Consider the following 13,104-nt stretch of genomic DNA (forward strand, 5'->3'; position numbering starts at 1 on the left):
TCTGTTTCCCCGCCGTCCACTCTACCACACACGCAGTCCTGCTCCAGGGACGGGTCTCTCTGGATAGCATGTCCCCAAAGTGAGATGAAGTCTCCCCTCCTTGCCTCGGAGAGCACGCTGGCTGCACTGCTTCCAAGACAGAGCTGTCTGTTTTTCTGGCAGTCCGTGGGTCTGTTGATATTTTTTTGGCGAGTACCCATAATTCAAATGCATCCATTCTCCTTATTCAGTGACCAACTTTCCGCAGGCATAGGAGGCCACTGCCAATGCCACGGTGTGGTCAAACACACCTCAGTCCTCAAAGTAACACCCTTGCTTTGGAATACTCTAAAGAGGTCCTGTGCGGGCGATTTACCTAATGCAATGCAAGGTGCCTTTCCATCTCTTGATGGCTGCTTCCGTGAGCACTGATTGTGGATCCAAGCAAGATGAAATCCTGACCGCTTCCACCTTTCCTCCCTTGGGCACGAGGTCACCTCCTGGTGTACTGGAGATGCTCTGGGCCTCTTTACCCAGAGCTGTCATCCAGACGGGAGGCTGCAACCTTGGGCTTCATCAACAAGTGCTTCAAGTCCTAACTTGTAACAAGCAAGGTTGGTTGCTAAAGGTCCCCCCTGGTCCCTGCCCTGGGCTGCCTGGAAAGTGCACCAAGGACTCTCCCCGGGAGGGGAAGTGGCCTTTCCTCGCCCTTTCTCCTTTGCCTGACTCCACACAGACAGGCTTTCTGGAGTGCAGGTGCAGGCCCACAGGGGCCCCTAGTCAGACCTCTGAAAGAGGGCTCTTCTGGGATGGCTCCCTGACAATGGAATGTTGTTTTCTGTGTTTCTCTACACTCCCCCACCCCCAGCCCCACCACCGCCACCATAGCATTTTCAGGATTCTCCGGACCCCAACAAGTTGACAAAGAGGAAAAGAGCATCCGTCCCTTCCTCACCTTGATATTCACTTTCCCCTCCCGCCTCCCTTCCCCAATAGCGCCACCCACTTCTTCTTAAGATGCTACCAACTACCCACGAGGCAAGTGGTGGCAGTGAAGACAGGGAGGGCCTGTGAGGCTGCCCTGCAGCCTCACAGAGTGGGGTCTGGAGTTTGCTTTGTAGGAAGGGAGACAAGCTTTTCAGAGCTTCCGGGATCACACAGGGCCACGACAGGGACCCTGGGCACGAATCACAGGACAGAGGCCCCACGAGGACTGTGGAGTGAGCCAGCCTCTTCCTGGGCTACTGTAACTGGCATGGTGGCGGCTTCTGATCTCTGACTTCACCAACCAAGACCAATCGCACTGCCGTAGGGGTGATGCTGACTCATAGTGACCTTGTAGAACTGCCCTTGTGAGTTTCTGAGGCTGTAACTCTTACTGGAGTAGAAAGCCCTGCCTTTCTTCTGTAGAGTGGCTGGTGGTTTCGATCTGCAGACATGGTGGATCCTAACCCAACGTGTAGCCACTACACCACCAGGGCACCTAGCTGTTTCCCAAGGGGAAGGATATTCAACAGCCTGAGGTTGGCTCCTGTGAGACAGAGGTCAGACCTGCATCCTGCACACACACCCCTCCCCCGACTCTTCTTACCATTTCCTACACCAGTCTTCTCTCTCTACTAAAGAGCTAGATACCTCCTTGGAATAGCCACAGACCATACTCAGTGATTATGGAGTTTATTAGGGAAGTAACAGGTTACAATTCAAGATCAGAATCTGCTCCAGAGACAATGGTTCCACCAGAAGAGCTTCTTAGCTGCACCCACTTGTGGGCCTCCGGCTCTCAGCCCCTCAGCCCTTAGATCCCCGACCTGCTCCAGCAAGTGAAACAAAGTTCTTTTAGATAAGATGGTAAGTGCCTCCCTCTCTAGGCCTGTGAGCCCTGTCACCACCTCCTGCTGGTCACTCTCTTGCTTCTCCAGCTTGTAACCACCATTTCTCTGCTCTTGCTTCTCACTGTCTCTGGTGCCACAGCTCGCTCTGTCTCTCTGTCTTTCTCTCTCTCCCTCTCCCCTGGATTGAATAGACTTTCATTGCAGGGATCCTGAGTCCAAAGAACACACTCCATTTCCAGCTCCTCTTCTGTGGTGGTGGTGAGGCCGGGCCCCCTTTCTACCTCGGGAACAGCTCATTTTAAGCCTAGAGGGAGGACAAAGCGGATGAACCCTCTGGCTGGTCATTTTTACGGGCTAGATGGTCCCTGGGTGGCACAAAAAGTGTGCACTCAATGATTAACTGGGGCTGCTAACTGCAAAGCCGACAGTTCAAAACTACCAGTCACTCCACTGAAGAAATGAGGCTTTTTATCTATAACTCTAGGTAGCACTGTGGGGTAAGCTTTGGATTGCAAACTACAAGGTTTGTGGTTCAAACCCAACAGCTGTTCCACAGGAGAAAGATGAAGCTGTCTTTCCCCTGAATGTCACTGTGAGAATGAACTCAATGGCAGTGGGGTTTTGGTAACCTAAGACTTAATGGCTTAAACCTACTTGTGGTGCCATGGAAGAAAGTCCTGGTGATCTGTTTAGGGAATGAGCTGCTGGACCTGGGAGCTCAGGATCACAGTCTTGGGGGACACCAAGGTCAATTTGGTGTAGTATAGTCCATGGAGACAAGGCGCTAGACCCTATTTTGGTGAGGAGAGACAGATGGGGATCTTGAAAGCTCACAAAAAGCCACCTATGGCTTGACTGCGAGTCTTGTCCTCTCCCTGTCCTGAGGAAAGAAGCGAGATGGAATGGGAGACACTTGGAAATAATTAGTCCATTGAACTAATGTGAACGTGAACATTAATCTCCACAACTCTGAGCAGAAGGCCTAGGTAATAATTGGCTCCTGCAACCCACTGCTCTGAAAAGGTTCACATTAAAAGGCGCTGCACAGAGGTCTAGAAAAAAGATGGAACAAAACTCAAAAGCATTAAAGCGACGAGACTTACTGGTCAGACAGAGACTGGTGGAGCCCTCCACCCCTGAGACTATGACCCTTGGTTACCTTTCAGGTCCGGAACTGAACCCACCCTTGTGGTTTAATTTATAAGCAAACAACAGATCTATAAGGGAATGGAGAACTCTAGCAAGGTACACACACCTTAGAACAATCAAACACTTGAGGTCAAAGGGCGGCATTTGCCAAGGACAAAGTACAGGGCCTCAGGAAAGGAGGTGTGTAAACAGGGAGGAAGCAAGTGGAACTTTGAGGGAACTGCAGTGAATAAGAGCAAACAAAATGTATGAATTGTTGAGTGTAAAACTGATGGCCTGTTCTCTAACAAAAAGTTATAGAAAAATTCACAACAAAGTTAAAAACACACAACCTTATGAAGTAGTTCTACTCTGTAAACATAAGGGGTCCTGATGAGTTGGAATTCATGACAACCAATGGGTAGTTACTTACGTGTAGGGAAAGGAGAAAAGCAGTCGGCCCTGTAACTAGTTATCAACACTAACGTTTTTGTGAATTTTTATTGGGTTTTGCAAATATAAAAAGGAAAGACTGTTACTTAGCTCCTGAGACTATTGATACATGGGAAAATATCTAGCACCTGGAACAGTTGCAGATGCTGTCATCCAAATCATTTGATGCACTGGTTCCCAAGCCTGTCTCGCATTAGAAACACCTTCAGAACTTCAGCAACTACAGGCCCCACGGCCATGTTGTGGATGCCGACTCAGGTCGTCCTTGTTAGGTGCCATCAAGTCGGTTCTGGTGCACAGTGTCATAACAGAATGGAACACTGCCCAGTCCTGTGCCAACCTCACCACCGTTCCTATTCTTGAGTCCACGGTTGCAACCATGGTATCGATCCAGCTCCTGAGGGACTTCTCCTTGACTGCCCCTCTACTTCACCGAACACGCGCTTCTCCAGAGACATCTCTCCTGACATGTCCAAAGAATATGACAAAACCTTACTACGTTTGCCTCCTCGAAGGAGCACTCTGACTGTACTTCTTCCAAGACCGATCTCTTAGCAGTCCATGGAACTTTCAATATTCTTCACCACACCACAATTCAAGCCCATTGTTTCTTCCGTCTTCCTTATTCAATGTCCAACGTTCACATGCATAAGGCAATTGAAAATACCATGGCTTGGATCAGGTGTACCTTAGTCCTCAAAGTAACATCCTTGCTCTTCAGTACTCTAGAGAGGTCTGTAAAGCAGCTTTACCTGATGCAACACATCTTTTGGCTTCCCAACTGCTCCTTCCACTAGCGTTGATTGGGGATACAAGCCAGACCAAATCCTTGACAGCGCCAACCTTTTCTCCACTTATCATGATGTCATTTATTGCTTCAGTTGTGAGGATTTTGGCCTTCCTTAGATTGAGTTGTAAACCGCACGGAGGCCTACAATCCCTGATCTTCATCAGCAAGCGCTTCCAGTCCTCCTCGCTTTCAGCAAGCAAGGTTATGTCATCTGCACATCTCAGGGGGGTAATAAGCCTCCCTCCAATCCTGATGCCACATTCTAATGAATACAATTCAACTTCTCTGATGATTTGCTCACTTTTGACTCATGGTGACTCTATATGCGGGGTTTCTGAGATTGTAAATTTCTGTGGGAAAGAAAGCACCAGGAACATCTCAAAACTTAAATTCACTGCCCTTGAGTTGATTCCAGTGCCTAGCAACTCTACAGGACAGGACAGAACTGCTGCAGTGGGTTTCTAAGACCGTAAATACTTAGAAAAACAGAAAGCTTCCTTTTTCTCTTGTGGAGTGGCTGGTGGTTTCAAACTGCTGACTTTTCGAATAGCAGCCCAAAGTGTAACCACGATGCCACTAGAACATATAGCCTCATTTTGCTCCTTTAGCCTGGCTGGTGGGTTTGAATCCTGAACCTTGTGGTTAGCAGTCTGATGCCTAGGCCACAGGGTCACCAGGGCTCCTAGATCCGCTAAGACAGAATCTTTGAAGATATGCGTTAGAATGGAATTCTTGGTGGCAAAGTGGCTATGAGTTGGGCAGTTTGAAACCACCACCTGCTCCTCAGGAAAACGATGGGACTTTCTACTCCTGTAAAGAGTTATAGTCTCAGAAACTCGCAGGGACAGTTCTCCCTTGTCCTGTTGGGTTGCTATGAGATGACATTGACTCGAGGGCAGCAAGTCCTCAGAAATGGAGGGAGTCCAGGGTCAACATTTGGAACCCAGCTCCTCTTGGGAGAAAGATGAGACTTTCTGCTTCTCTGAAGACTTACAGCCTCTGAAACCCACAGGGTCAATTCTACTCTGTCCGAAAGGGTCCTAGGAGTCGGAATCACTGGAATTGCAATGAGTTTGTGTTTTGGTTTGGTTTACCAGGAATGAATTTTCCCCTAAATCTCTCTTCTCTCCCCAGCAGATTTGTGTGTAGCTGGGATGCAAATCAATTTTAATTCAATCCACTAGGTCAGAGGTTCTCAACCTCCCTCATGCCTCCCCCCTTTCATACAGGTCCTCATGTTGTGGTGACCACCAAACCACAAAATGATTTTCGTTGCTACTTCATAACTGCAATTTTGTTACTATTATGAATCAGGTGACCCCCGTGAAAGGGTCACTCGACCCCCAAAGGAGTCGAGACTCAGGTTGGGAACCGCTGCACCAGGTATTTTTACTATTTTATTGTATTAAAATATATCCGTATATAGTCCAACTGTCTGTGGACAATTTCAGTGTTACTAATTACCCTCACCAAATTCTGCAACAACCACTACTATCCATTTCCAAAATTGTCATCACCTTCAACAAAGGCACTCTGGTGGCGGAGTGATTACACACTGGTCTGCTCACTGCAAAATCAGCTGTTTGAAATTACCAGCCACTCCGCAGGAGAAAGATGAGGCTTTCTAAGGTTAGTCTCAGAAACCCAAAGGGGCAGTTCTATCTTGTCCCACAGGGGCACTCTGAGCAGTGAGCTGGGTTTTTATTTGGTTTAACAACAAAGGCTATGCCACTTATCCTCAGTATCCTCCATGACTTCCTACCCTCTGCCCTTAGTAAGCAATGAATAAACTTGGGTCACTGCACTTGCCGACTCAAGTCACTGGTTTTACAGAAAGGGAAACCGAAGCTGGAAGTGGGTGAGCAATGGACTGACTAAGGAAGGTCACGCCAACAGCCCCATGAGCATAAGAGGCTGCAGATTTCCCGGCCCAAAGCTTCCTTCCCTCGGTTGGGAGGTTTGACCCACCCTCCTATTATGGTGACTAACGCAGAAGAAATGCGCAGGGAAGCTTTGTTTGTTTGTTTTTCGGGAGTGAGGGCAGAATCACGCGTAAAATCCTGGCCCAACGGGAGAGCAGCGCCGCGGGTACAGAAATGCCAGGCACGACCTGGCGGCGGGGCGGGCCGGGTCCAGGATCCCAGCTCCCACCGGGCCCCCAGCATCGGCGGGGACAGGGTCCTCTGAGCCTCGGGGCCTCGGGAGGAACTCACAACCCAGACGTGTGACTTTCCAGGGCGCTTCGTGAGCCCATCACACGAGCCCCCACACCCAGTCTCCGCTTGACTCCGGGACAAATGTTTGTGGTTCACTCTCACCTCTGTCATTGGCTGTAGCCCTCGGTCACCTGATAGATTCTAACCAACGAGGAACAGCTCAATGAGTACTTCCGCTTCCGTGCAGCCGAACGGGCCGTTGTGCCCGCCTTCTACAGACTCTGATTGGTCACTCTTTCAGCTCCGTAGCTGATTGGCCAGCACCGCGCGGCCGCAGCGAAGGGACCCGAGGGCTGTGTCAGCCGGGCAGCCATGGCCTCCTATTTTGATGAGCACGACTGCGAGCCACTGGACACAGAACCGCAGGCCCGAGCCAACGTGCTGCTAGAACTCGCAAGGTGGGTGCGCAGGGCTAGGAGGGTCGGCGCTCGGGGGTGGGATTGCCTGAAGCCGGTGGGATTTAGGAGACAGGATTCTGGGCTGGGGGCAGGATGTCTGTCCAGGAGCGTTGTCCGGGTGGTGAGATTCAGGATGTCAGGGTGCGCCGGGGCAAGGGGGTTCTGGTGAAGGCAGGAGCTGGAGTGGGGGTCGTGGGAGCTAGGATGTCGGGGCGGGCTTGGTAGGGCTGTGTGGTGGGCCGGAGTAAGCTTATTCGGCAAGAGACCTGGCTCGCTGGTCAACCTTGCGACTTGGAATCTGGCCCTACCAGGTGTTTCCTGGGTGGCCTTGACCAACTTCCTTGAACCTTTGCCTCGGGTGTAAGATGGGAACGAACCGGGTTGGCGGATCGTTGTGGTAACCCGTTTCCCAGTGCTTTTTACCTAGGGGGCGCCTGCTGTGGAACAGTTAGGATTTCTACTAGCCGGGCAGGCCAGGGGTTTCTGGGGGCAAGGGAGAAAGTGTGCTGTCTGTGGTTTTGACCTTCCATTTCCCCGCTCCTCTCTCCCCCCACCCCATCTCAGGTCGCTTTTCAATAGGATGGACTTTGAAGACTTGGGGTTAGTAGTAGATTGGGACCACCACCTGCCACCACCTGCTGCCAAGGGTGTGGTCGAGAACCTCCCCAGGACAATCATCAGAGGCGCCCGGGCTGGTGAGGACACGGATTCCCTATGCTGTTTGGGGCAGGTCTGCCAGACTCACCCTCTCCCGAGCCAGGCTGTGCTCTGGTACTTCAGGCAGGTCTGGGCCAAAGAGTGCCCTTGTGGCGTGGGAGCTGGGGGGTGGTGCCCACAGCAGCTCTCCTGATCAGCACTCCCTCTCAAAGAGCTCAAGTGCCCCGTGTGTCTTTTGGAATTTGAGGAGGAGGAGACAGCCATTGAGATGCCATGCCACCACCTCTTTCACTCCAACTGCATTCTGCCCTGGCTAAACAAGGTATCACTGCCCCCAGCCCTACGGGCCAACCAAGGGGTAGGGTGGGAAGTAGGATCATGGCAGGAACTGTGGCCAGACCCCAGCTGAAATTCTGCCCTGCTTTTCCCAGACAAACTCCTGCCCCCTGTGCCGCCATGAGCTGCCCACTGATGACGACACTTATGAAGAGCACAGGCGAGAGAAGGTAAAGGCTTGGAGATGAACTGGAGGGGGCTCAGGACTCCAAACCCCAGTGGCTGCCCCTTTCACACCTTAGCAGGCCTTCCAGCGACCTTGCTGAGGGGCCTGTGCTTCAGCAGTGTGGATGCCAGCAGCCTCCAGTGGCCCAGGCCCTCAGGCATGGCCCTTAACCCAGAGTGCCCTCTTTCCTCCAGGCTCGAAAGCAGCAACAGCAGCACCGGCTGGAGAACCTCCACGGAGCCATGTACACCTGAGGCAACTGCGACTGAGTGCCAGCCCCACACAATGTCTTCCTCTGGAGCCTTGAATCCTCCCTCATTAAAGGTTTCTTTACCCACCTGCACCTGCATTGCTCACAGGCCTAGGTGGGGACTCTGCAGTCAGGTCATGGAGCTATCAGGAAAGGTGGGGCTGACCCACGGAAGGTTCTTGGCTTCCAGATTTTCCCTTCCTCCCGAGCCTGCTAGCCTGAAAACATCAGCCAGAGCATGGGCCTAGGTGTGGAGGGAAAAGGGCCAGGAATTGGTACCAACAGCTACTAGAGAAAAATCAGCTGGTAGAGAAAAATCAGCCCCTATCTCGGCCCTGCAGTTATTAGTTCATCTTGAAATCCCAAGAGCTTTCTACCTTATAAGGCTCCTCTTTGCACCCCCTCTGAGATGGGGAAAGAAGTGTGGATGAGATGGTCAGACCAGGCCAGTCTTAGGGCAATTTGGTTGGCACCCACCATCCTCTGAGGGAGAAAGACTAGGTTTTCTACTTCAGTGAACAGTTAAAGTCTTGGAAACTCACAGGGGTAGTTCAACCCTGACCTGGGGGGTTACTGTGAGTGGCAGTGGACCATCACAAAGACCAGGGGCACCCAAGGGACTCCCCTGGTAAGGGGCTTCCTCCTACCCTTGGGCTCTTCCTGAATCAGGCCTCCCTAGCTCTCTCCAGAACAGACTACAAACATGCAAATTAGAATTCTTTTAATAGATATAAAAAAAAGTACTAAAATACCCACGTGGTTCTGCTGTGTTCTTTGCCCCAAAGGAAGGGGGAGGGCGGAGTAAAGAATCCCAGTGCAGCTCTGTGGGCCTTCCCAGACGAGGGTGTGCTCCGCCCCACCTGCCCCTCACCAGATTCCCCTCCCTCCTGCCTTCCCCAGCTCCCACTTCCTGCAGCAGAAACCCCAGTGGTCTGGCCTGAGAACTGGGGAGAAGAAGGCACCTGAAGGGCTGGCTGGGTGAATGAAGACGGATGACCTTACAATACAAACCCCCCTGCGGGGGGCTGAGCAGCAGTGGGGTGGCCCCAGGGCAGGGCCACTCCCTGGCACAGATGGATGAGGATGGCCGCTCCCCCCACAAGGGAGGAAGCCTGCCTCCCATCGTAATACTTTCAGAAGTGTTTTTGGTATAAAATAAATGCAAAGTAGATGGGGTTGGGAGCTGTGGGGGATGGACCAACTCCCCCCTGCCCAGACCTCAAATCATGGCAATGCTCTCGGGAGCACAGTTGAGGTGCGTGGAGGTGCTGCTGCTCCCTGAGGACTTGTAGGCCCGGCCGGCAGCGGGCTGCAGGGCAGCCACTAGCGTGTCTGAGGAGACAGCCCCAAACTCATAGCTGAAGGTGCCGTAGAACACGAGGATGTCGATGACAAACACCCACTCGCATAGGGCGGCCCCGTGCTGCAGCTGAGAGTTCTCATGGACAAAGAAGACCCCACCTGGAAGCAGGTTAAGGACATATTCCAGAGGATTTCAGGAACCTGGCACTACCTTTCTGTGCCTACATTTCCTGATCAAGGATGTGAGCCCTCCGCCATCTCTGACTCACAGTGACCCCTTTGAGTTTCAAGGCTGTGGCCTTTGGAAGCAGACTCCAGCCTTGCGTCTGAGGCACTTCAGCGTGGCTTCTGACTGCCAGCCTTTCAGTTAGTGGTTGAGCATGCACCATTGGTGCACCCACGGAACCCCAGATATCAAACTAAGAGCAGGCCTTCACTGCCCTTGGAGGGGGAGTAGAGACACCTAGGAGCCCACTGCCCCATCCCACCAGCCTTCAGTGGGAGAAGGGCTGGGCCAGGGCTTTCCTGGCTGCCCAGTCTTGGAAGGATACTGAGCACAAGGAAGACAAAGGCGATGACAGCCAGCACACTCCGCAGGTGGGCCATGGCTAGGTCCAGGGCTCCTATGGCCCCATGGTAGGTGAGAGCACAGTGCAGGCAGACGAAGAGCAACCCTGCTGGGAAGGCTACGCCGGCTCCCACGTAGTGCAGAGACTTGGCATGGTCCACCTGCGGGGGCCCAGAGTGGCTGCTGAGGGAGGCCCCTCCCCCCACTTATCGGACACCCTGACTCCTAGCACTTTGCCCTCATCCCTCATTTCATTCCAGTCCCTTGACTGCCCTCCCTCAACCAGGGCTGCCCCTGGAGGTGGCCAGGACCTGTTGGGCCACATTCAAGACCAGGGCAGGCGCACCTGAAAGTTGCCGACGATTACTAGACCCGCTGCGTTGGTGCAGCCAGTGATGAGTGCGGTGGTGTTAACCCAGGAGTGGCGACTCCGCTCCAGGAGCTGCCCGTACCGGAGGAGGCAGATCAGAGCCACTGCGGGAGGAGAAGAGGAGTGGGGCCTGACATGGAAGAAGACGACGGGAGCTGGCCTCAGCCCCACTGGCTTCCTCCTAAGAGTTGTGTTCTCCCAGGCCCGAGGGCAGGAAGTAGATGCCTGGAGGTGCGCTGGGTTTCCAAAGAATCCCCCGCAGGAGTCAGTCACCTTTGACCGGGCCTCACAGCGCCCCTGGTTTTAGCAGAGCGCTTCCTGGGGCCCTTCAGAGAATGGGATTTCTCAGGTTTTGTCCAGGAATGGAGAGGGGGGGTGTCACTCACCCATGAAAGCAGCCACATTGCCAATGAGGCTGAAGAGGCAGCTCTCGGGGGGGTATGTGCCACACTTGCTGAGAGGGGGAAGGCAAGGACAGAGTCAGGGAGCCCCCATGAACAACTGGCCCCTGGCTGAACCCCTCCCACAAGAGCTGAGACCCAGAGACATGACAGAGAAGGCCTGCAGCTACTCCTGTTCTAGCGTCAGCACTTGTACTGGGCACTCAGGGGGTTTGGCCTTAAATCCAGGTATGTCTCCTTATACTAGCTGTGTGCCCTGAACAAGCAATCGAATTCTCTGAGCTAGTTTCCTCCCAGACGAAATGGAACAAGCCATGACTATCTCAGAGCTGAGAGGATTAAACGAGATTGTGCAAGCGAAGTGCATGGCTGTAAGTAATATACTAACTAATGAGTAACTAATACAGTTAGTATACCCAGGACCCCAGGACAGACCTTTGCTTGCAGGCCTGGGGCCTCCCTGACCAGCCCAATTTACCTGATGAGGGGGACATCGTCCAAGGTGCAGCAGGTCTTGGGACCCCCTTGCTCCGCGGGGTCAGGAGAGCAGGACTCATTGTAGGACCTGGCAGGCAGGCAGGGCAGAAAGTAGACTGGGGGGGAGAGGTCCCCGGCCCCAGGCCCTTGGTCTGCAGCATCAAGCCTCCCAGAGGGCACCCTCCCAGACCTCTGTTGGGGCAAAAACACCCCCTTCCCAGGGCCTGCCTGGAACAAAAGCCACAAAGGAGAAGGGGTGGTAGGAAAGCGGGTAGGTGGGCACAAAGCCATGCCTGGGGAGGGGCAGGTGCTGCCAATGTCAGAAGACAGTGAGGCCCAGGGTCTCCATCTGGCTTGCAGCAGCCCCAGAAACCCCAGAGGGAAGATAGCTGAAGGGAGCTTTAGTGAGAGGCTGTTTGCAGAGTGCACCATACCAGTTTTCCACAGGACACACGTGGCGGTTCATCACGGCCATGGCATACCTGTGGGAGCAGAGCTGTCACCCGCCCCACTCCCCCCTGCCAGCCTTGCCGCCCCTCCCTCGTGGCTTTCTCATCTACCTTGGAGTCCTTGTTGGGGATTCTGGAGGTGGGTTGGCCCTGAGGCTTGGAGCCACACCAGAACCCGCAGCCTGGCCCTCTGTTATGGAGCAAACCCCCCTGGGAGTTGCCTTGGCTACAAGTGTGACTGTCAAGGCCACCCAGCGGGGGCCGGCAGTGGTGCCAACTCATCCCAAGGGGCTGTGTGCCCAGGAGGCAGGCCAGGCTCCAGAGACAGCCAGAGTGGCCCTGAGCACCATCCTGGAGCCTGCAACAGGGACAAGGAACTTGTGTGTGCCATCAAGCTCCTGCTGGCTTAACTGGGCCCCTCTCTGTTCTGGCTTGGGCCCACCTTGCCTCCTAGTTCTCCCCCTTGCCACCGCGGCCCCTCACACGGTCACATAGGTACTCACACAGTCCATATGCCAGTGATGGAGAAAGCGGACAGGCTGACAGGAAGGAGGATCCAGGCGGTCATGAGGGAGGGGAGCCAGGGTGGTGGTGGTGTGGGGGGTAGACAGGAGGTAGGTGGGGAAGTGGGCGCAGGCCCTGCTACCTTAAAATACTTCGGCCACAACCATCAGCTGCCTGGTGGAAGGGGACAGGTTAAAGTGCAGGGTCTCTGATCAAGGCTGGAGCTCTTGCTGTGCCTCTGAGTATCCAAACTTTGGGCTGGGCATAGGCCACAACGTGGACACGCTGTGCCATGGGGGGTGGGAGGGGTGGTAAGCACTTGAGGTCCATGGCGTGCTCAGAGACTGAGGCGGAGACAGCATCAGGAAGGGACCCCGGTCCCTCGCTTGGGGGACCCGGGCTGGGAGAAGGGCTGGATCTCAGCCAATCAAGGGATACCGGGTCCCGTGAAGCTCTGCGGGACAGCGAGACGCCCACGCACTGGCAGCCACCTGACCACGGAGTCTTGGGGAAGGGCGGGTTCACGCGGGAAGCCAGCCCCGGCCCCCCACTTGCCAGGCGCGGGGACCCAGACTCAGGCTAGGAGCTCACAGCTGGCTGGCCGCCCGGCGACCCAGCCTCCCCAGGGGACCCCTGCAGGCCCGGGAGGGCGAGAGTCTCCTGGGGAGAGAAAGGGGCCCAGTACGCACCTCCCGGAGCGCCCGTCGCCTGCGCGCCCCGCCCGCCCGCTCGGCCCCTCGTGGCGCTGTCTCCGGCTGCGGCTCGCGGAGCAGCCCCGAGAGGTTTAAAGGGCCGAGCGGCCCCGCCCCTGGCAGCCCCGGGCCG

At 54.3% G+C, this 13,104-nt stretch overlaps 2 protein-coding genes across 4 annotated transcripts; one reads left to right on the plus strand and one right to left on the minus strand.

Annotated features, from left to right (window-relative positions):
• Positions 1-6,643: 6,643 nt before the first annotated feature.
• Positions 6,644-8,301, plus strand: RNF181 (ring finger protein 181). The gene is made up of 5 exons (XM_075563088.1): positions 6,644-6,799; positions 7,364-7,494; positions 7,669-7,778; positions 7,888-7,962; positions 8,153-8,301. Exons 1-5 carry the CDS (start codon positions 6,714-6,716, stop codon positions 8,210-8,212), a joined length of 462 nt encoding a protein of 153 aa, XP_075419203.1. The 5' UTR covers positions 6,644-6,713; the 3' UTR covers positions 8,213-8,301.
• Positions 8,302-8,912: 611 nt separating this feature from the next.
• Positions 8,913-13,104, minus strand: TMEM150A (transmembrane protein 150A). 3 transcript variants are annotated; one of them, XM_075563085.1, is made up of 8 exons: positions 12,969-13,104; positions 12,279-12,453; positions 11,761-11,808; positions 11,328-11,414; positions 10,835-10,902; positions 10,425-10,552; positions 10,062-10,239; positions 8,913-9,669 (listed from the first exon to the last, which is right to left on the minus strand). In XM_075563085.1, the coding sequence occupies exons 2-8, from the start codon at positions 12,341-12,343 to the stop codon at positions 9,428-9,430; spliced, it is 816 nt and encodes a 271-aa protein (XP_075419200.1). In that variant the 5' UTR covers positions 12,344-12,453; positions 12,969-13,104; the 3' UTR covers positions 8,913-9,427. The 3 variants fall into 3 exon arrangements, with proteins under 3 accessions (XP_075419200.1, XP_075419201.1, XP_075419202.1); XM_075563086.1 differs by lacking the exon at positions 12,969-13,104 and having other exon boundaries at positions 12,279-12,939; XM_075563087.1 differs by lacking the exons at positions 10,835-10,902; positions 12,279-12,453; positions 12,969-13,104.

Source organism: Tenrec ecaudatus, chromosome 11, assembly GCF_050624435.1.
Source record: "Tenrec ecaudatus isolate mTenEca1 chromosome 11, mTenEca1.hap1, whole genome shotgun sequence".
NCBI lineage: Eukaryota > Metazoa > Chordata > Mammalia > Afrosoricida > Tenrecidae > Tenrec > Tenrec ecaudatus.